Source organism: Symphodus melops (genome assembly GCF_947650265.1).
Source record: "Symphodus melops genome assembly, chromosome: 1".
Lineage (NCBI taxonomy): Eukaryota > Metazoa > Chordata > Actinopteri > Labriformes > Labridae > Symphodus > Symphodus melops.
Window position 1 is genome coordinate 28354768 of NC_136691.1, and position 23978 is coordinate 28378745.

General features: G+C 41.9%; 1 protein-coding gene across 3 annotated transcripts in view; it reads right to left on the minus strand.

Moving 5' to 3' along the window:
* Positions 1-23978, minus strand: part of LOC306830314 (dual specificity testis-specific protein kinase 1) — a 32053-nt gene that overhangs the window by 1705 nt on the left and 6370 nt on the right. For 2 of the 3 annotated variants that reach the window (XM_079353709.1, XM_079353710.1), the window contains 7 exons: positions 12044-12237; positions 9424-9545; positions 7542-7590; positions 7158-7307; positions 2085-2258; positions 1318-1401; positions 731-817 (listed from right to left, as the gene is read on the minus strand). In XM_079353709.1, the coding sequence (XP_079209835.1) occupies positions 731-817; positions 1318-1401; positions 2085-2258; positions 7158-7307; positions 7542-7590; positions 9424-9545; positions 12044-12237 (860 nt within the window). Of the gene's footprint in view, positions 1-357; positions 591-730; positions 818-1317; positions 1402-2084; positions 2259-7157; positions 7308-7541; positions 7591-9423; positions 9546-12043; positions 12238-23978 lie in introns of those variants that run through there. The other variant, XM_079353711.1, reaches the window with a different exon arrangement.

Below are 23978 nucleotides of genomic sequence, written 5' to 3' on the forward strand. Positions count from 1 at the left end.
GAGGAGTGATGATGGAGCACAAACTATGACATATTTTGGTGTCTTGACTGTGTTTCAAAGAGAAGCTGATGAAAGTTAATTCTGCATTCTTACATGTTTTTTTAAAAACTCTATTTACCCCCGGGGGGCAACTAGCACAACAAGCAGTTGACCACAGGAGCAGCAACCCACATATTCTGTGTTAAGTGTCAGGCATCAGACATGTTGCTTGCAGGAGCTGGGAATCGAACCCTGGACTTTCTAAATTGAGAGACGACGACTCTTCCCACTGAGCCACAGCCGCCCACACTTACTGCTGGTTTATACAGTACATTCTTCCTGTTGTCCTATTTCACTATTATCATTTTACACACTAAGTATTCGTCCACTGCAAATAGTCCGATCACTGTCCACTTATATCTTTATTTTAATGTTGTTTTGATATTTGTCTCCCTCGCACTGACTTGTGTTTGTCTTCATGTTACGGCTCTTTGTGCTTTTGAAATCTGGCAACAAACAAAGTAGTTTGAGTCGAACTGCCAGCAGGGGGCGACTCCACTGCCTCTCAGTTTATAGCTTTTATCAACTTCTCAAACAGCATCCAATACATCCTGTAAATTAGCTGCAATTAGGTGAGCTCATAGATAATAAAGAACTTCAGATCAGGTGTATTTCATGTTTTCACACATTTAGAAAATCAGCTTCATTCAACAAAACACGAGCATGCTGACACTTTTCCCTGTCTGCTTACCATACAGCAGCTGGCTGCCAGCTCCAGGAGACTCTGAGGACAGCCTGTCACCAGCTCCCTGAAAGCGTCCACATCCAGCCCATAGTCCTGAAAGAAGTTCAAACATTTATTGTTCACATTTTACCTACAAGGGATGTTTAACACATCGTCGTACTGGAACAACTTCACAGCTTGGGATATGAGAGAACATACAAATATCAAATACACTGCTGTTCACAAGCCTTTAAGATGAGGACAATCATCAGACTTAGCATGTACCTTTACTGTTTGTACCTACACTACAAGCTACCTGAGAATTTGTTTTAATGACAAAGCCGATCATTTGGCATGCTCGCATGATCTAAGTGTCAGTGATTGGCACCTTACTGTCCAAAAGAAAGCAGGCCAGCTCTGCGTCCTCGGGTGCAAGCTAAAGTTTATTTCTGTTTTGAAACCATCTCAAGCTGCTTGCCATTTTGCTTCTCTTTTTTTGCTCTGTCACTCTGGTGTCTATAGCTGCTCAATTCTATCCACTCCCAAACTCGAGTAAACGCACCCTCTCCCCTCCCAGACACATCAAGACGGAGGACAACTCCTCCAAACTCTACCTGTGTTCGGGGAAGTATCTCCGGGTCAGCGGGGATCCTGGCCAAGATTTCACAGAGCACAATGCCGAAGGAGAAAACATCCACCTGGAACCAGAAAGACGTTACATCGTCATTTAGGTTTATAGCAAACATCTTTCCTCCCTCTGGCCACACAAGTGTACAAAGCGTCAGTGTTAAGGTTGAGGGAAAGAAAATATATTTAAATGTTTTAGCTGCACACCTTTCTTAAAGAGACAGCCTCCAGTTGGACACTTTAATGTTTATCTTTACAAATAATATATTAACAAAATCGCACCTAAAGGTTTGCACAGACTCATTTAAGAACTGCACTACCTCCCTTGAGTTCCTGCTGTGCAGCTCAAGGTCTTCTCCAAAATATGTACAATTTTACCTGTATTTTTTAAATGTTCACACAGGTGAAGCCACTTAAATGTTCCACCATTTCAGGTGCTGGGTCAATGACTGTAATGAGATCCCTCAGGACGCAGTCGATGGCCGTGGTCAACACGGGGCAGAACGCTCCTCAGCACCACTTGTGGAATCTAGTTGCAACCGTTAATCTATCCACCAGGGGGAGCAGTGATGATGGAAGCTAAAATGATTACTGCATCTGAACAGCTGCTTACTACATGCATCAGTCTAGCATGCCTCTGCGTGTGTGTGTGTGTGACAAAATAGCCTACTGTATCAACACCGTCCTAAAAGTATTTCTAAATGTAAAAACGTAAATTGAGGGGCATCTCTAAAGAACAACAGGACTTTGGTACCTTGCGGTCATACGGCTCTCCTCGGAGCATCTCGGGAGCCATCCAAAAGGCTGAGCCCACCAGTGACAGCTTCCTGGCAGGGTCTTTGACTGGCAGCTCCACCACCTCTCTGGCCAGGCCAAAGTCAGTCACCAGGGCCTCACGACCCCGAGGCGTCACTCTGATCAGACAGTTCTGGAAAAGCACCACAGGGGACACATGAATGTTAGTAACAGTTTAGCTGAAGGTATTCACAGTGTGCGAGTGAGTCCACTATATAATCCACTGCATTAAATTCACTATATAGTGAGGAAGGCATATGTGAGTGATTTCAGACAGCTGGTTTCTCTTTTCCAATAAGAATACTCGACAGGTACTAACTGTTGTATATTTTTTACTTTAGCAAATTTTATCCAATTTTATCAGCTCAAAGTAAACCTATTATAACTATAACTGCACATGCTAACATTTTGAGGACTTCATATTAACTTAGGATTGATATACCTTTTTGATTTGTTACAGTTTAACTCTGCCTGTCCTGGTAAATGTTATCAGCTGTACCCCTCATCAAGAAACAGGTTTTATTATCTATGAAGTACTTATCTAACTGTGGACTGCATCTATCTTGTACAATTCTACAATTCACTTAGCAGATGCTTTTATCTAAAACAACGTACATCAAAGAGCAAGTACAACACAAGGATGTAGAAGAGAGTAAACAATGTCAGGAAGTGTAAACAAACAGCTTTAAGTCTAATTAGACACAGGCGATGACAGGAAGTGAGCAGAGTCAAACTACAACACGGCTGTTATTGAGAGCTCTAACTAGTAGAATTGTTTTTAACAAAGAAAACAATCTTTATTACCATCATCATCACTAATATCATCATCATTAAGATTATAGGAATTCTTGAAAGCGCGGGGTCTTTAGCTTTTTCTTAAAGGTGCAAAGAGACTCTGTAGATAGAATGAAGTTTGGTAGTTTGTTCCATCATCAGGGGGCGACAGAGGAGAGGAGTCTAGTAAGTGTCTTTGGACCCTTTAGCGAAGGTTGGATCAGACGCCCTTCATTGTCAGAGCATAGAGGGCAGGAGGGAGTGTAGACCTGGATAACAGACTGGAAAAGTGATGAATTCTCCTTTGGGATTGGATCTATCTATCTATCTATCTATCTATCTATCTATCTATCTATCTATCTATCTATCTATCTATCTATCTATCTATCTATCTATCTATCTATCTATCTATCTATCTATCTATCTATATACTGTTGTATTGTCAAACCGTTTCACATTTAAGGCATTGTCCTCAAGAGCAAGACTAAAAACATACAAACATTTTGTACAGTCAGATCTGTGCAGGTAACTCTAATGGTAAATATAGTTTAGCTTACATTATAAATACACAGTCCCACATGCACAAACATAAATATCAAGATCAAGGGTCACAATGGTAAATGGGCTTGAACTTGTAAATTCCTTTTGTCGTCTTCTGACCACTCACAGGTCTTTAACACCACAGGTCACATTCACACACTGATGGTAGAAGCTGCTACGTGAAGTGACCATCAGGATTAACTGCACACATTCACACGCCACTGACGACGCAGCAGGAACAACTTGGACACATCGGACATGTGGCTCAAACCCTGACCTACCAGTGCAGAGACGACTGCCTCTCCCACTGAGCCACAGCCACGACCATGTTAAGAAAAAGTCCCCTCTCTTTCTGTTCAGAGCCACTGAAGTAAGTTGTATATTACTTTTAGTCTGCTCGGTGACTGAGAAGAACACGAAAAGATAACAGTTGTTTGTTTGTATTTGTAGTAGTTCACTGTTTACAATCTGCTAAGTTTTAACAAAGAGTTTTGCTATGGTGCTTTTCAGGTCTAACAAATGCATGTAATTCAAGTGCAGTGTTCTTCTTTTGCCAGCAGAGGGAGGCATTGGGTTGATATCTTCAAAAGGCTGGTATATCAACTTTCCTTTTAGTCTATAAAGTCGTGGTTTTAAAATAGTCTTTCATCAATAACCTTTAATCCAGCTCTCAGACAAACGGGCTCTCTTTAGACTCGACTGCTCTGCTCAAAAGGATCTGTTATCAGAACCTTTGCACAACACTAAATAATTCACCGGGACCCCCTGTTGAAGGGACGACACAACAAAGACTCTGTGTGGCAGCCTGTGGGGCTTCTGACAGGCTAACTGTAAAGTGATTTTTTAATAACAGTCTGTGATCTGCGTGGAAAAGAAAATCCATCACGGTTCATAGATTTTACAGGCTCAGAGCTGGAGGTGTGATGAGAGGCCGACTGTGGGAGGGCTTTAGTTGCATAACAACAGTGGGCGGCTGTGAGTCTGTTTTAGGGTTTTTGTGTGCAATTCCTATGTGCCGTGTCGATGTATGTGTGTTGGTTACTGCACCTAACATGTGTGTCAGGTAGAAAATACAAATAGAAAAGATGCAAATGTGAGTGTTTGCATGTATGTAAATGTAGTTTTTTTCTTCTTCTAAGGAGTTGTGAGTGCTTGTGTGTGTGTGTGTGTGTGTGTGTGTGTGTGTGTGTGTGTGTGTGTGTGTGTGTGTGTGTGTGTGTGTGTTTGTGTGTGTGTGTGTGTGTGTGTGTGTGTGTGTGTGTGTGTGTGTGTGTGTGTGTGTGTGTGTGTGTTTGAGGAAGTGACGTGTCATCATCTGGCTCCCAGACGCCTTTTCCCATCAAGCGTAACCTGTCATTACGAGGCTCTCCGGGGACAGGGCCTCAGTCCCAGGCTTCTAAATTTAGTCCTGGCCCTCTCTGCCAAGGAAAGCAACAGTTTGGGTAACAAAAAAAAATAGAGCACATTAGTGAACACTGAGAAAAAAGGGGCAGCTTGTGAGCACTAATTAAAAGGGGCCTCAACTTTTCCAGGAGCTTAAACTCTGCAAGAAGTCAACTTGCAGGGTTACTGAAGCGTACTCACAAAGGCAGCGTTTGTTGCTCTGGTATGTCGCTTGCCTTTTGGACAACTGTAAATGTTGTGATCAGAGGCCTCAGACACTTAACTGGGTGTGCAGTGGAAGCAATTGATTGTACTAGAAAACCTGACAGGAACATGTACCGAGAAGTAGAACTGAATTTAGAAAGAAAGTGGTGTCTATTAGAGGCACAAGTTCCTAGAACACATTATATGAGAGACTGTGACAACCACTGAACCTTTCACACAAAGCTCAAACATTTGTTACAAGAATAAAAAAAAAACAGTCAGCTACTCAGAAAGGTTTACAGACCGATGCAGAGCTGGCTAAAGACTGAAGCTTTAAGGTCCACCTCATGGCAACCTGCGTGAGCATCCACTCTAGAAAGGAGGGGGCGGGTCGAGACAGACCTCTAATGTTAGAAATTGGCTGCAGTACCCGTTTGAAACACTGGGTGTCAGAGTTACATACTGCTCCTTTAAGCTTCATCTAAATGCATCAAAAATGTGTGAAAGTATGGTTGGCCAATATTCCCCGGCTTACATCCAATGTTTAACATTTATGCATGCTGTTTGAGAAAGCGTTGCTTGTTTACAGAAAATATTCTATCCCATTAGAGACAGACTTCTGCTTTGTGCTGATGGTGAATGCTCATATCACATTAAATGTGATTACAGTGACAGTCCTAAAAGTGTTACAAGCCCCTTTTTTATGCCTTTATTTCAGAGGCAGGATAGTGAATAGAGTCAGACATGAGGAGAGAGAGAGAGTGGGGAATGACATGCATGAAAGGAGCCACAGGTCGGATTTGAACCCGGGCTGCCAGCTCAGAAGACTCCACCCAAAAGTCTTTTTTTTTTTTAAGATATTTTTATCTTGTATCATTGAATTCATTAGTGTTTGTATGTGAAAGTTTTATTGTTTTGTTGACTTGAGTTTAGTGAAAGTACTCTTTGTGTAAAGAAGATATGTTGGATAAATCTATCAAAAAATCATGTTAAACAGAGCTTTAACTTTAAGTTCCTGAAAAATCAATATAATCCACCCATCCAATCTTAGTGAGTGAACGGTCACTGTGCAGCATGAGAGTGATGTGAATCCACTGTGTGGGAATAAAGTGAATGGAGAAAGGGGCCAAATGAGGGGCCTCAGGGTGACGTGCATGGTGCAGAGAGAGAGAAAGGGGCCCCATTCACACACAAATCCAGGGTGCACGAAAGATTCAGCAGTTTGTGTGTGACACGGCAGCACCTAGTGAGCAACTATCTATTTACACAACAATGGAGCAACTGTCATTTAGCCGTGTTTCTTTGCATTAGTGGCTGATTTGTCTGTGAAACCTGGCAACCACGCAGACCACACACACACACACACACACACACACACACACACACACACACAGCATTTCTTAACTCTTGTGTTAGTGAATATTTTAATTTTGTTTTTCCCTCAAAATTAATTTTTGCAACAAACAACTTTAATCTGCTCATCTGGAGAAAGGGGCCACATGTAGTTCATCTTTTCCACGCACAAACACAAGCACGCCTCACGTTTTGAGTTCCAGAAGTTCAGCATCAGCAGCAAGCAGCTGTACATTATTGTTATTCAAACAAAGCCATGAAAAGCTTCAGTTTTGATTGGAGCAAAGCACCTGAATCATTACATTTAAAAGAGAGGTGACCAGAGAGTGGACCTTCTCTCTCTCTCTCTCTGAAGCTGATGTGATTCTGCTCTCTTGGTTTTGCCGTGTCTTACCTCTCTGCAGGAGATGATAAATGGGAGTTTAGTTATGTTGCACAGAGGTGCAGAGGACCCAGACACAGTTTAAAATTCAGTGTGCTCAGTGCGCTTCTTGTGTGCGCCTGCACTCTCACACACCCTCTCTCTCTAAGAAATCCGTACTCAGGCTCAGTTAGATCTGGAGCAGTGAGAATGCAAGCTAGCCTGGGAATGGGAAGGATCGGCTATCGTGCTCCAGCACGATTCAGTACAACTGGGCCCAGTGTGGGTGTGTCCTTACAGTTGAGCTGGTGTATCCACTGTGATGGTTGGTGTGAGAGCAGCTGATGACATGAAACATGACTGATCCCTGTAGGGAAACTCGTCTGGAACATTAGCTTAGCAGAGATACAGACTTACTTTAGAGTTCAGGTCTCTGTGGTAAATGTTCTTGTAGTGCAGGTAGATCATCCCTCTGCTTATGTCACAGGCCAGGTCTACTTTTTCTCTCCAGCACAGGGGGACGTCTTTCCTGGCCAGCAGCTCCTCCAGACAGCCACCGTTTACATACTGTAACAGACCAGGAAATACACTATCAAAAACATAGCATTAAGCTAACACACACAATAAGTCAATGCACCAGACAAATAATTAGACCATTTTCTGTACTAGTCAACAACTCATATCACTGTCTGTTTTTTACCCACAATTAACACATTCAGCATGTGAGGAGTCATGATGACTCACAACTTTAAAGAAAACAAATAATGACAAGCATTTAATACAAGCTAACGTTGGTCTCACCTCGAGGATGGGGTAGAGTTTGTCTTCTTTCACACAGATTCCCAGATATCTAGAAGGAGAGGAAACATATTTCATTATCAGTTGACTTTACCAATCATATCTATCATGTATTATTCTGAAGAATGTTTAGCTGCACTCTTCTCCTCTGTTGCCCCCCAGTGGGGCTACAGCAAACTAATCTAACTTTTCTCTTTGCACCTGTAAGAAAAAAACCAAAGACCCAGCACGTTCATAAATACCTTTGCACTCTAGTAGTTGCTGATAAATCAACTTTAATTACTTAAAGTTAATTACTAAACAGTGCTTTGCCTCTGGTCACTTCCTGTCAGCACCTTAGTGTTTGATCGGACTTCAAGCTGTTTACTGACGTGGACGTTGTTTCCTCCTCTTTAGATCCTTGCTTGTCTCATACTAACTCTCTAATGTTTGTCGTTTTGGATAAAAGCGTCTGCTAGGTGAAATGGAACCTGTAGCTTCAGTGTTTAGCCAGCTCAGCATGTGGTGGACACTGTAGCTTCAGTGTTTAGCCTGCTCTGCATGTGGTGGACACTGTAGCTTCAGTGTTTAGCCAGCTCTGCATGTGGTGGACACTGTAGCTTCAGTGTTTAGCCAGCTCTGCATGTGGTGGACACTGTAGCTTCAGTGTTTAGCCAGCTCTGCATGTGGTGGACACTGTAGCTTCAGTGTTTAGCCAGCTCTGCATGGGTCTGTAAAGCTTTCTGCGTTCTAACCTCTCTCCATGTTTCAAAAGCATCTCCAACATTGATCCTAGTTTGAGCAGCTTTCTACTGCTGGAGCTTATTAGAAACATGCAGAAGCTCATTTTATTATTTCAGTCAGTAGATATTTTACAGATTGCCACTTTAAATAAATGTTACTTTTCTTCTTCATATTTTCATCCTTTTTATTTGTATTGGTCTCACAGGCTTACACCTCACCACTCTAAGTTAAAAAGTTCAGATTGAGCCACAGTGCTGTACTGGGTACAATGGCTTCACTCACACAATGTACACACACTTTGTATTTGGTTTTAGCCTTCGCATGGTGAGCATTACATTGTGTGTCAGACACTATCAATATGGAAACTTTGTTCATCAATCTCCTGTAGTATAAACTCCATCCTGAGCGGTAAAGCTGCCCTCTGATAACCTCACTGCTGTGACCTTGGTAAGTGGCTAAAATAAGGTGGCTTGGCCAAACATTACATGCGCCTGGCTTCACATGTTACATAACAGCAGTAGGTGACAGGACCGAAGTTATAGCACTGAGGTCTCATTCACTGTCTGCAGTCACAGCATCGAGGCTGACTGTACATGCACAATTTAAGAGTTTTTCACTTCTTTACGTGTTTTTTTTTTTTTTTTACAAGCATCATTAATCAACATCTTCATATTGGAAGAAAACTGTCTTTTAGCGCAAAACAGATCTAACATAGTGACTATGAGTTTCAGAGAGCTCCATTAACTCTACAGACAGTTCTTTCATTGCTCCATTCAGGGTCCTTGGCTCTTCTTTTTTTGGTCTCATTACTTTTTTTATCAATACTTTCCCCTGAAAACATTACGAACAACTATTTTCAACTGCCTATCAGACAGCAGATACACCAAATAAGCATCCAAAGCCCTTCCAGAGAGGGGGCGTGGTCAGACCGAGCTCATTTACATATTTAAAGCTACAGACACAGAAACGGCCTGTTCTGAGCAGGGCTGAAATAGAGGGATTTACAGGATCAGGATCACTTCACACACATGTTCTGGGGAGGTCTGAGAATTGTTTAAACTGGTTGAAATGTTTTGTCAGACTCTTTAGCTTTTGTGAAATTTCAGCAACTGGATGAACTAAACATTTTTTGGTATGAAATGGAGCATAAAGGTTCTTTTACCTGACAATATTTGGGTGGGAGAGTTTCTGCAGCAGGCTGATCTCTCGCACAATGCTATCTTGGTCCACATCGTTTTTGTAGATCTTCACTACCATCACCTTGCGGTTGGTGCTGTGCATCACCTGACAGTGTCCATTAGAAAAAAAGACAAGCGGCAGGACAATCAGTGCTAGCAGCTCTTCACTTTGATGTCATACATGAATTGGTACATTTTTAAGGTTTCTAAGAGTTTAATCGCATTTGTTTTTTTATATGTTGACAAAATCAGAACACAAATCTCACTCAAACGGAACCAATCTGACTTCAGTGTTTCCCACACATAGACGATACCTGGGCGGGCCGCCCAAGTGTATTTCTGAACTTTTTTTAAATTGAATTTTTAATTTATTCATAAAATTGTTGTGTGCATTGGGTGAGTGGGAATAAGGGAAGGGGGGAAGAGAGGGAGCGTGCAAACAGTGCAGATGCACGCGAGGATCCGACAGCTTTTATGGTACTTGGCTGAGGCGGTGCCAGTGCAGGTACTGTAGTCGTCAGCTGTCAGAAACTGGAGTAAGGCCAGTACATGCCACATGGCTCCACACAGCAAAACCAAGAGAGCCGATTCAGGATCACAGCTTCAGAGAGAGCGAGAGAGAGAGAGAGAGAGAGAGAGAGAGAGAGGGAGAGAGAGAGAGAGAGAGAGAGAGAGAGAGAGAGAGAAGGTCCACTGTCCGTACACCTCTCTTGCAAATCGATTCAGTAGCTTTACTCCTAAAACTGAAAGCTTCTCATGGCTGCGTTTGAATAATGTCAACGCACAGCTGCTTGCAGTTGAGGCTGTGCTGAACTTCTATAAATGACTAAATATCGAGTAGAACTTTTTAAAAGGTGAGCGTCTGTGCGTGTGCACGGAAAAGATAAGCAGATTAAAGTTGTTAATTGCAAAACTAATTAATTTAGAGGGAAAATGCTTTTGATCTCAATGCAATCCTAGTATTAGAATATATTCTAGATAACACTTACAAAAAAATCCAGATTCAAATATCTTTTAAGGTATGTGTGTGTGCGGCCAGTGTGTGTGTGTGCGGCCTGTGTGTGTGTGTGTGTGTAGCGTTGTGGGCAAAAGTTTACATACACTTGTAAAGAACAAATTGTCCGGGCTGTCTTCAGTGATTGGAACACAATCTTTGTCACAAAGAACATTAAAGAAGTTTGGTTTGTTTATGAATTTATCATGGGTCAACTGAAAATGTGACCAAATCTGAAGGGACAAAAATATACATACAGCAACATGAATTAGCAATGTTGGTATTTTAGACAGTTGTGTCAATGCAATTAGCCTTATAGCATGGCCACTTAGCTTCTTGGGAGTGATTTTGAATGACGGCAGCTGGTGACTTCTCTGAGCCCATTTAAATAGGGCTCATCTGATACAATCATTAGACCTGCTCACAAACGCTACAATGGGAAAGTCAAAGGAGCTCAGCATGGATCCGAAAAAGCAAATCATTCACTTGAACAAGTCAGGAAAGTCATTTCAAAGCAGCTCCAGGTCCCAAGAGCATATAAGCAAACATCGAGCTGTTGGGCTACAATGCCCAGCAATACATTTGGAGGAGAAGAGGTGAGGCCTTTAAGAACACCATGCCTACCGTCAATCATGGTGGTGGTAGCATTATGCTCTGGGGCTGTTTCGCTGCCAATGGAACAGTTTCTTTAGAGAGGGTAAATGGGATAATGAAGAAGCAGGATTAGGGTAAGGTTGGGTCTTGGGCGCAGCTGGGTGCTCTAACAGGACAATGACCCCAAACACACATCAAAAGTGGTAATGGATTGGCTATATCAGGATAGAATTGAGGTTTTAGAATGGCCTTCCCAAAGTCTGAACTCATCCCCATTGAGAACATGTGGACAATGCTGAAGAAACAAGTCCATGTCACAAAGCCAACTAATTCATCTTACCTGCACCATTTATGTCAAGAGGAGTGGTCAAAGATTCAACCAGAAGCTTGTGGATGGCTACCAAAAGTGTCTAGTTGAAGTGAAAATGGACAAGTAACATGTAACCAAATATTAGCATAGCTGTATGTATATTTTTGACCGAGCAGATTTGTTCACATTTTCAGTTGACCCAAAATAAATTCATAAACAAACTAAACTTCAATAACGTTTTTTGTGTATATGTTCCAATCACTCTATCACAGAAAAATAAGATGGCCATGACAATTTGTTTACAAGTGCATATAAACTTTTGACCACAACTGTATGTGTGTGTGTGTGTGTGTGTGTGTGTGTGTGTGTGTGTGAGTGCATGCAAACTCCACCGCCCAGGTGTCTCGTCATTCTGTGGGAAACTTCCTCAGTCCCTTGTCCATCTTGTGGCCTCTTTCTAGCTCATGTCATCAGGGACAAAGAACACATGTATGTAAACCTGCTCCTCCTGTTGCTCTCCACAGCACTGTTAGGAGTTATATAAGAGCTCAGCTGGGGATGAACGTCGCGCCCCCATGGTCTCAAAAGCTGGTGGGCCAATCGTGGAATGGCAAGAATGTCCCAATTAGTACAGAAACAAAGCAAGCTTTTATAGCAGCTCACACGTCGTCAGGCAACAAGGCCAACAAGGTGGGTGGGGGATTACCTTGTAAACCTTGGAGAAGAAGCCACTCCCGATGAGCTCGGCCGTAAAGTTCTCCCAGAACTCCAGCTTGCGGACGGCTGTGCGGAGCTTCTGCCAGCGGTCCACATGGTAGTACTCGTCTGAGGACTCCCCCAACAAGGTGGGACTGCTGGGCTCCGAGGACACGTCCACATCACACATCCTGGATATGTCCGCTGAGAGAGGAAAGACATTAATTTCATCTTCATAAAAAATATAAGAAAAACGAGTTTACCTAAAAAAAAACATGACTTGAAATGAGTGAAGTCCGTTTTTAGTGTCATCTCAACCCACTGAGAGCAGATTTCTAATCTAGTCAAGAGGACAGCAGCACACTAAGCCTGGTGTTCCTGTGATGTTTATTAAAATATCTGTTCCTCCTGTCTCTGGAAAAGAGCGTTTAGTTTTGCTGCTCTCTCTGCAGGGAACTTTCTCCAAAATGACTTGAAACCGGAAGAGCTCATTTTGCTTGAAGCCTTGTTCTCGATCTTAAAAGCTATAAAGTGTCAGACCATTGTACAGTGCCTGTTGTTTTTTAACCTTAATATGTGATAGTGATAAATAGGCCGATATTCTTTCTTTAAGAAACTTCGGAACTTAGACGGATACTGATTTGCAAACGAATGACATTTTCCATCAAATTAAGTGATTAAACACTCACAGAAAAGTTTGACGGTACAACCAAGTCAAGCTGTTCACTCAGTTTAGTAACCGTTCATGTACATGCACCAGCGCATGACGCCCTGCAGGGTTATAATGTTCATTCCAATCCATATAGCGCCCTCTACTGGTGACAGAGAAATGCAACTGAAACTCAAATGAATAACTCTAGTAACACTGATTGTCACTTGATACCGTAATATTGGCCGATATTATCGGCTGAGAAATTAATCTGTGGGACTCTAATGAAGAGATGCAAAAACTGAAATACATTTTATTTTCAGATGTAACAAGATGGAAGTGCCCACTGGTCCACAGCATCAAGTAACTATGAGACTTTTGTTCACACAGAGTTAAAGATCAGAGTCTATTTAGAAAAAGAGGAAGGCTTGTTGCACATGTTGTATATTCTCTGTATCCACATTTAAACCATGTCAGGCTATAAAATCAGCCCCGTATTGCTGCTTAACTGATCACACCAACACAAAGGACAAAAGGAGTGTGCATTAAACAGAATGAAAGCGACCCTGGATGAAAGAGAGGCTCACAAAAGGTCTAATTTTACTCTCCTACTTGTGAGCTGCATGAAAAAAAGGAGAGTGGCTCTACTTCATGGAGAGAAACAAAGACACTGAATAATGCAAGGTTGAAAATAGAGGCGAGATATCAGGGCTGGTCATCAACACAGGTTCTCCTTCCCGAGATGTCAAGAGAGCTTTGTGTTCACGAGAAGGTTTCATCTCGTTTCTGATGAGGAAATCTGACAACACGCAGATTGTAAATCATAAGACAGAAAGAAAACTGTATCATCTATCAGAACCTTTTATTTGACCAAATATTTGTAGCATTTAGTCCATTATATTACTGAAAGAGAGCACATGTTAAAATACAGCAGCATTTCACTCAATAGAGTTTTAGTGAAGACTACATGTATGGCTCCAGCCTTTTCACGGGGCACTTGTAAAGATATTAAGGTCACATATTCCCCTCCCTTTAAACCAGTTTGAATAATAAGTTCGAATAATAAGTCTCACAGCCGTAAAGTGTCTTTTTTGTGTCTGCGTCTGTAGCTTTAAATATGTAAATGAGCTGTGTCTGACCACGCCCCCTCTCTGGAAGGGCTCGGGTGTACTCGGGCTTTCTCGCTCCATGTCCTGTTGTTCACGGTGAGAAGGCAGACTCAGAGGGCAGAACAAACACCTAGCTGTGGGAGTGTCACCCACCTGGGGGAGGGGCTACTGCCCTTTGTGATGTCATGAAGGGAAAATCTCCAAACTGCCTGTTTGAGGACACATTTTCTGAAAAGAGGACCAGGCAGAAGACAGAGAGGATGGACTTTTCTCATGATTGGAGGGTTTGTAAATGGACTACATATTAGTGTTAGGTTAAGTGTATTTATTTAAAAGCCAAGGAAACACAAACCCCTACCTAAAGTGCTCCACAGAAACTCAGCTCCCAAAAGTAACTGACACTCAGTATGTTCACATTCACAGTTAAGCTCGCGCTGCAGCTCAATTGGGTCCTTCAATTAGAAGAGTATCCTTGTTTAGTTTAAAAAAAAGGGGAGAAACGACTTATTGATAGATGACCAACTCTGATATGGAAGGTGGTAATATGCACCCTTTAAGCTTGTTAGTTTTGGGCCTTCTTCAGGTTGACCTATCAAGTCACAAACCAAGTTGACGAATCCTCATTGTGTATTTTCCTTCCATCCATGTAAATCACCCTTCTCTGATGTTTCTCTGCATCTATAGCCTGTTAGCCTTGGCTTGTGAAGGACTGTGTTTGCTTGCAGTTAGCACATCAGAAAACATGACGAGCTCATTGTTTAGTTCACCTTATACTTACGTGCAAACTTTCAGCATTTGAAGGGCCGAATGTTTAAAGATGATGTGAAATCACTCTGAAACTTATATTCCACTATTGCTCTTTTTAATTACATTTCAAAAGAGGTGACCTTATTTCAGCCCCGGAGGACTGGAGTGCCAACACTAAAGATCAGAGTTTGTTTTTTCCATGACAACAGTCTCTTTAGCCTCTACAATGACGCCCGTGGTTAGCACACACTGACACGCTGACACAATTGGCAGGGTTTTGTCAATCAAGCCGGGGGAATCAACCCCATCTATTCATGCTGCTTTTGTTCATTCGGCTTCAGACTAAACAATCACTCCACTTTCAGTTCTAACACTGTCAGTGAGAAACGCTTACAGTGCAGCCCTCCCTATCATGTCGCTGCCACTTTCTCCATCTCCCTACGTCTTTTTTTTCTAGTTTTCATCCCACATCTCGATGTCCTTTATCTTTAACAAAAGGCAAGCTTTTTTTCTACCTCACTTTGCAAGCAGCGAAATGTCACATTTCAAAATTTAAAAAATCAATTTGCCAACAAGCTAAAACAAATTTTAAAGAACAAACCTCAATGTGTCTTTACATTTCCCCAGTGGAAGAGATGTGATATGTTAGATATGTTGTTGGCAACATGCTTCACATCAACAGTTGAGTCTGTTGCCTTCAGATACTGTAACTGACAAGTAACCTATGTGCATATATGATTATTATGTTTCCTCACACTGCCACAGAAACACTAAATAAAGTGAACATAAGTAACGCTTAGGTCATGTTCCCAGGTGACGAACATGCAGTTCAGTAGCTGTCTGTGTTACAGCTGGTCATTGATTTATTTTCTCAGTAAAAACTTTAAAAATGTAAAAAAAAATTTAATAGTCTAGCAGTTATGACACTCAGCCTTTGAATGGAGGATATAATCCCTATTGCAGCAGCCGTGGGTTCGATTCTTCTCATCTCCCTCCAGCTTCTCTTCAGCTGTCCCATCTAAAGACAAGCCAAATAAATATAACCAAAAAAATAACAATAAAATTGTTTAAAGGCAGCGCTGGTCATTTTTGAAAACTAGCATCATTTTGAAATCAACATTCCCTCAGTGCTCTGTATTCACCCACCCCTCCCCTCTGTGCCCCGCCCCCTCACTTACGCACGAGCGCCATTAGTCCTCATCGTTTGCATTGTGTAGAAACTCTGTGGTCTCATGTCTCATTCAGCGATAAGTAAACACTCAACTTTGTCATTATACAAGTTGAAAAAAGGTGACTACTTTACTACTCACAATGGCTAATAACAAACGTACATTATTAACTCTTTTATCAATGACGCGCTGTGAGTGTGGACTAAAATAAACGTAGATGTACAAACGAGCAGAGAGACATGATTGGTTTATCCAATTTTCTTCGGTCCTTTTTCAAGCACGTCTGTCAGGACCTAAAGACAAATTCAACCAAAATCTAAAAAGTGAATGTGGAGAAAATTACCAACCCGTCCTTCAAGTTATTCATGAACAAAAGAAAAAGTGCTTTACAAAGAGAATAACAGTCTTTCTGTCTCCTTTAGCTGTTAATATTCTCACTTTATGCAGTTTGCATCTTGTTTTTTTTCACTCTTAAATTCTATCTTCCACATTCCTTTTTCCCCTTTCGTTCCACTTTCCCCCTTCTCTTTTTCCCCTCAGCTGTCAGCTCCAGCCACATGAGCGCACGTAATGTCCCATCATGCCCCATGATGACCACAAAATGGAAAAACATAGATATTCTAAGTGTTATGTCATGCTGAAGATTTCCAAGCCTGTAGTTTGGGTTGACCACGTTTCCTGGTTTCTGAAAATGAAGCAAATCCACCACTTATAAGAAGCTCAGCACACATTTACCCCCCTGAAGAATGTAGAACAGCACGTACCATCAGCAATATTTCATTTGGCTGTTTTGCTCATCTCCACTCAAAGACCTTGCACATGAGTCACAGCGTGATCCTTCAGAAGCTCAAGGTTAGCGTTCCTCCCAAAATGCAACAGGAAGGTTAAGCATGCAACACGAAGGAAAAATGTCTGAAGGTCATCATCACAACCTGCCGCCAGTCTGACCCGTCTGACGCCACTCATCATTAACAGGAACATCAGCTTCGCCATCGTCAGCCTGACGTCCAGCTGCTAATGATGGCGCTCATAAAACCTCTGCAGGTAAACGTTTTTCACACCATGGTGAGATGTTTCCAAAGAGCTCCGTCTGTCACAACAAGGACTGTCTCTGAGGAATTCAGACTGGGAGCTTAAACCGTAGACAGCAATGAAGGGCTGCGTATGTTCAGGTCCCATAAAGAAAAAGATTTAGGTGTCTTGTGACATCAACATGGTGACTCAAGAGTTTAATACTTACAGAAAAAAAAACATCAGCAATCCCGCCATGTAATAAATAATGTATAAATCTGCTCTTATTTCCACAAATAGCTTTTAATTGACATGATGATCATTTTACTCTCCTGGGGACATTAGCTGTTAAATCTGAAAAGTACCAGCCTACATGAAAGGGCGGTTGTGGCTCGGTTGGTTGTCTCCAAACCAGCACGTGTTTGAATAGGATCAGCTCCTTCTGATGGTCACACAGAAACCTCTGCCATCCATTTCCTATAAAAAAAAAGCTAACTTCCATGTGCTTTCTATGGAAATAGTCAGTAAATCCAAATAAGTGTACTAAAGGAATAAAGATCTTATTAAACACTTTTTTAGGCACAGCAAGTTTAGACATACGGTACGTAGACGTGCACAACAGTAGAGCAATAATCTGCCTTCAACAGCTCTCCAGTCATGACATTTTCAGGCCTGGCATCAAAGCCGAGCACTTCAAAGTCGGAGCCAAGCCACACTTGGTAAATGCTTCATTGGATTTTCCAAAGCAAAGTGACGCTTGCCTCAGAACCACAGCTCTGCTTCGGTCTGCACGTTTGTAAGGCAGAGGTGGTGGGGAGCCGTCTGTGACATGTCAGATTGGTCGACAGATGCTCAATGAGGGACAGCAAAGAGCATGTGGCTCCACATTGATGTCTCCAACACTCAGCAGTGATGAGAGATGCAAGAGTGACACCTGAACTCAGACAGAAACTCACAGGTAAAATGCAAAACAAACAGATTGAACATTATAATACAATTAAGTATTATATATCAAAATTATACATTATTATAGTTATAACATCTCATGAGGCTTCTAAACCAACTCTCACCACAGAAAGTGCAGACTGAACACCAGGGCTATAAAGGTGGTTTGGAGCGGGGGCAGACCGGAGCTCAGTCCGAAGGGACTTGGGTTGGGAACCAGAGGGGTCAAGTCCCGATGCGGACCAAAATATGGAAGTCGGTCTGGTGGCTGGAGAGGTGCCAGACCACCAGCTCAGGGGGCCACACTCTGACATCTCTCCACTGATGCATGTCCACAGATCCTGCTTGTGCACGTGTGTGTGTGTGTGTGTGTGTGTGTGTGTGTGTGTGTGATTAAGGCCTGCGTGTGTGAGAAGCATGTCTTTACAATAACAGAGTGTGAACCAGTATCTCCCCCTCTGGGATTAATAAAGTATATTAAATAGTTTAAAAAATAAATGAATGATTCAACAAAGAGAGAGAGAGCAGAAGAAGAAGAAGACAAGTAATACAAGGTGAGGCTACGTGCACATATACAGTCGTAAAGGCCCTCCGTTAAATGCTCCAGCTCCAATGAAAGAGCAGTTCAAAATAAAATAGGGTCCAAACTGTGACCCCACAACAGAGGCACCAATCAAACTATGACTTCTGTGACACTTGGGAACAATGATCCTTAAAACACCACATGGACCGAAGGATCCTCATACAGTTTAACTTAACTAAACAATCATTGGCAAATGGACAGCATCTTTACCTCTCTCTGCTTTGTTTGTGTCGCTAACCGACTCCTGGATGAAATCTCTCTGAAAACTCTTTTCTGCTTTACGCTCCTTTATGCAGTTTGTTCACCAGGTAGAAGGTCATTTTGCCTGTCAGTGTTTGTGTCCACAGCTGAATGTTTCTGTTTCCTCTCTATATAAGGCTGAATGAACCAGCTGTGTAAGGCAGTAAGTTCACCAGATAAAAGATCAGGTGCGTTCTCCTCTCTGTTGGTGCAGCAGCAGGTTTTGTAGCCCTTCGCTGCTTGTGTGCTAGTGGGGGCTACAGTGTAGGTGGGTTTGGTGAGCAGCAGGTTTCTGGCAGGGCTGCACAGGCGGGAGGTTGTTGTGTTGATTTGTTCCAGCGCTCAACTGGTGCTGCTGGAAACGAGGTTTATTCAAGAGCAATATAGTAAGCGTACAGAACGCCGTTTGAGGGCCTATAGTAAGCGTGTGATCAGATCAGAAAGTCAGGCCGATTTGTTAAAAGTTATTTAGACATCTGTAAGCATGTGAAAGAGTAAAACTGGAGACAGACAGACAGCCGACTGTCATGCTGAAACTGAACTCTGGTAGTTAGAAATCCTTCAACTGACACCAGAGACAAAGCTGACCTGGAGCTACAGGACATCAAGGCCTGTAAAGAAGAGTGAAAGTCCTTCTGGATAAGACTACGAATCCAAACCTCAACATCGTTTTGATAAATAAATACAAACAGGTCCTTCAGGTCAAAACGTGCATCACACTCGAACTGAACAAGACCTGACACCAAAACAATCCACTGAAAGAGACAACATCAATATGTTGATTTTAGTAAACTGTACTTCATCTATTGTGTGCATAAGCATCTCTATCTGTGTAATGACAAACACACTAATGCATTATCTGACATGACATCATTGTGTTGTTTTGAACTGATTATTTCTTCTGGTTTAGGTTTTGCAGCAGCTATCCTCCTATACACTGAAGTGTTCACGCTCTCCACACACACTGACCCATTTTCAGCGTGTCCTTCTACGTCTCACATGAGAGCCGAGGCTGCGCAACACGTTACATATCAATGACATGATGTGACACTGTTTGCTGTGGTAGACCTTCATGTCTGATGTCGCCCGGAAAAAAATTTGTATGTCTGATTTAGGTGTTAAAAAAAGTGCAATAATAATCATTGTTTTTCCAACGGAAGAGTGTTCTTATTCTATCTTATTCTTTATATTGTTACTTTCTTTGTTACCTGCTACATTTTATTGTACAGGCTGCTGGAACCTAAATTTCCTTGAGGGAGTCATCCCAAAAGGATCAATAAAGTTCAGTCTAAGTCTAAGTTTAAAACAAACACTTTTAAAACGTGTTCTTCTGTTTGTTCCGTCATGTTTTGTACCATCTGAGGTCCAAACTGCACATTTTTTTCATAAAACAAACAAATGAAAAATATCAGAACTTTGGCTCCCGATTTGTCATCAAGGAGTAGGTGGTGGGTCCGGAGGCTGGACCGGTTCAGAACCACGGCTCTGTGCTGTTAGCCTGAGGCTACAGTGTGTGGATCCACGGGAGCAACTAATACAAACCAATCCCAACATACCACTGCACAGACAATGCAGTATTGACTCGGCCTTCTACAGGTCATGATCTCGATGTGTATAACCCAGTGTCCATCAGTCAATATGTTGTTCCTCATCGAAGCTCCAGTTATGTAAATGTATTGAGGAGGTCAGGAGGAGCGTCAATCAATTATCAGTATCATTTGGACAAACATGATTGCATGTGTTTAAAAGTCCAGTTTCAGTCGGACTTTCTGCTGATACTTATACGTTTCGGTCAGACCGACCGTCATGGCAACGAGAAAGCATGTAGTATAGAACCTCAGTTTTTAATCACCCAATCAGAGAGCTGCTGAGGTTGATCGTAATGCTGCTTCAGCCATTATCAGCCAGGGACGAGTTCAAAGTTCATAAAAAAGCCGGACAAATATATTTGAGATATTCATGTTACCTTGTCAAACAGCGTTTGGCCGCCAGCAGAGCTGCAAGAAGGGTAAAACTATTAGCTCCAAAATGTTTGACAAAGAACTTTTTAGAACTGATGGACACAGAAGCCTCATTTCCAAAGCCTGGCTCTCGGAGGTTGTTCCTCGGAGCGGTCTCATGTCTCTCAGGAAGCGATACTGACCTCACTCTCTGTCTCCACATCCTCCAGCCTTCACTCAGGTTACTCTATTTGGTTTGTTTTTCAGTTGTCAGCTCTTGAGCCACAACAACTTGCTGAGGGTTTTGTTTTGTTGTGACTTATTTTCATTTTATTGTTATGAGATACAATTTACAGTTGGTGATTTAATTGAATGTAATGGAATTGCACTTTATTTTGATATCTTGTCACTCAGGATTTTGTTAGACAGGAAGTCTTTTATTGTGAAGACGTGATTGGAACTGAGAGTGGCGCTTCTTCTTTGTTGGTTCAAAAAAAAAAAAAAAAAAAGGTACTCAGATGTACCGTCAGTGCGGATAGTTCATTTTCAATAAAACAGAGCAGTAATGTTCACAAAAGACAATTGAGCCTCCGTCATCTTTAGAAACGCTGTCATTCCGTAATTTATGCAAGAAAAGAGTTTGGTTCTTCTTAACTAATTTAAACTTTTGAGATTTATTGTTAAGTAAAAAACAAATCCAATCCAAAAGGAATGTCTGTATGAGTAAGTACGGTTTCTCTTTGATTCGTTTGATCCTGAGACACGACATCAGATCCATCGCTCAAAGTTCATGACCATGACAACCATCCAGTAATTATCCATCACACTCAACACCTGGTATGATAGCCCTATATGCTTTACATACATCCAAACAGAATCTATTTAAAACACATGTTGCATCTCCACTTATTAGATTTGAAGATTTTTGAATGTTTGTAGGTTGTCAGTCACTTCAGTGATGCCTCTGACTATATATGACAAACTCTCAGGCTTATCAAATCATATGGATGAGTTATAAAAATGCAATCCATGTAAAGTTTGTAGAAATAAAGAAATAAAGTAATGATCCAAATGAATTCACTGAATCAGCTGTAAACATTTGAATATGGCACCTGATGGGACCTTTTGCAGCTGGTCTCAAGTGGACACTCGAAGAACTGCATTTTTTTTTGCACTTCTACATCGGCCATGTTCTTCCACACTGGAGGTTTCAAATTTGCCACTTACAGACAAACATTGCTTTGTGAATCAGGAGGATTAATGAGCACACAACAAAACATAATTTGATGTTCAGTCGACAGTAGGCATGTTGGACTGTGTAAATCCTTTGCTGGTGACACACCTAAAAAAAACATGATCTCTTATTCTGGGCCTTCTTGTGCCATAGAGACTGGACAGTGGATAGAATCCGAAACCAAGATGGAAACGTGCGGGGACTGACCTGTGGAAAAGGAGCCACAGGTCAGATTCCAGTTTCAGCCTAGGACTGTTTTTTTCTTTTCATTTAGCGACAGACAATAGTATACTGAGTTAATTTAAATTTACATGAACAGTTTAACCATCTCAAATTTTGAATCCACTTTTTAGTTAGACTATAGTGGTGTCATGACGTTCAGTCCTATAACTTTGGCTGCATTATTTGCTGGGTGACCAGCTGTAATCAACCTTAGACGTCAAGTAGAGAGCAGTCTGTCTTGAAACAGGAGTGATCAGCTAAGAGCAGACACACACCAGTCAAGCATCATCAAGACACACACAAGTGATGTCTTACGTCTTAAGCAGATTCTTTATCACCAAACAGACTTTGATCATGTCTGTTAGCTCGGACTGATTGCTTCTTTATGGATGATAATTCAAAAAGCTTCTTCCTCCCGTTCTGAATCAGTGAATAATTCAAAAGCTATTAGTTGAGTTGAACCCCAAGCTTTCAACAATGTCCACGCATGGCTGTAAGCGAATATCCACTGGGCCCCTTCACTCGCACGTCACACCAGAGACAAAGTGTACGGTTCACGTATAATGGGGCTGTGGGTTTGCTGTCCAGGGTTGTAAACAACTCTTATCATTTACATTTTTTTATCGACTATCAAGTCATCGTGTTTTTTTTAACGTCGCCACAACAGCCAGGATCCCACTGAGATCTTCTGTGGCATCCACACCAACAGATTCTAACCCACAAAAGAAATTGTAACTTTGTGGAAATGTTGGTAGACCGAGAAGCCTTGTTCCATTTTTGTTTTCTTCCCAGAAAAATCTGGTCTGAGAACAACATGCCACTTGTAGGGGCATGCGAGTGGGCTGGAGCAACAGTTGGAGGTCATGAAAAATGTGTAAACAGCATCAATGTGTGTGTCCTATTTCACTGCCTCACACCACCACAAGACTTAACTCACCCAGTGTTACTGCAAACCCTGCAATGTTTGCCAAATGTGCTAGTACAGGATAACATACATTCCTGAAGGCAACGGGCGAAGTTGACACGCATTGAAGGGCAATGCCGTACTGACCCAGCACAGACCCTAACAAGATGTAAATGACTGAAGATGAACATATTCCCCGTCCAAAGTGAGTGAGTGCCAGATGTAACCTTGGCTGGTGTGAATGGCGTCCTGTCACTGAATGTCATTTAAAATAATCCAGAGTCAACCAAAACATGAAACTCCAGGAAGAAGACAGGGTCTCCGCAGACATGAAACGCTTTATAGCAGCAGACGAAGCAGCAGAGTCCCCGACTCGACGCTATAATGAGAATGTTTGCAGAAGCGTCAGTGCTATTTGCAGTTCTACAGAATCACACTGTGAAGTGAAGAGCGGAGGACAACATACTGAAGAACAGCAAACATAATGCAGCATAGAGAGAATTTGATTATGATTCAGAGGGTCACCATTCGATTACCAAACGAGTCTCGATGCTTTGCAACACTTCTCAATTTTGGATCTATACATGGTTCATATTTACCCGTCAATACAAACAATCAAGTGAATTTAAACCCTTTTATTCAAAATCTTTGCAACAAACTAATCCCACAAACAGTTAAAATATCCTTCTGATAAGACTGAAAAAGAGCAGACATACTATCAGATGTTTTTTCCAATCTTGAATAAACACTGCACATGCACCTATGTAGCAGTAACCCCAGAACCGGAAGTGGGCTCGTCCATTGCGTTAGTAATCGATGATGGACTTTCCTGCATCGATGCAGGATCTTTCAACAAAGCATTGCAATGCATCTCAGAATTGATCATTTTCCCGACCACTAAAGCAGCAGTTTAATTAAGTGCACAGAGTGCTAACGTGTGGACGCTCTATGCAGCAGTTACAGAAAGTCACACTCCCTCTGGCTCGGGGGGAAATCTCCCGAGAACATCCTGCTCGATCTCACATCAGTAAAGGTCTGGGTTGAGGTATTTCATAATGGCAAAAAACTCCTGAAAAACTCTGGATATTTGCCGGAGCGGAGAAGCTCCGGCAAATGAATTCAGCAGCAGAATTTTTGCTCTGACCTCACCCAGAGTTTCTCCTGCCAGAACCCAAGTATGTTTTCTGCAACA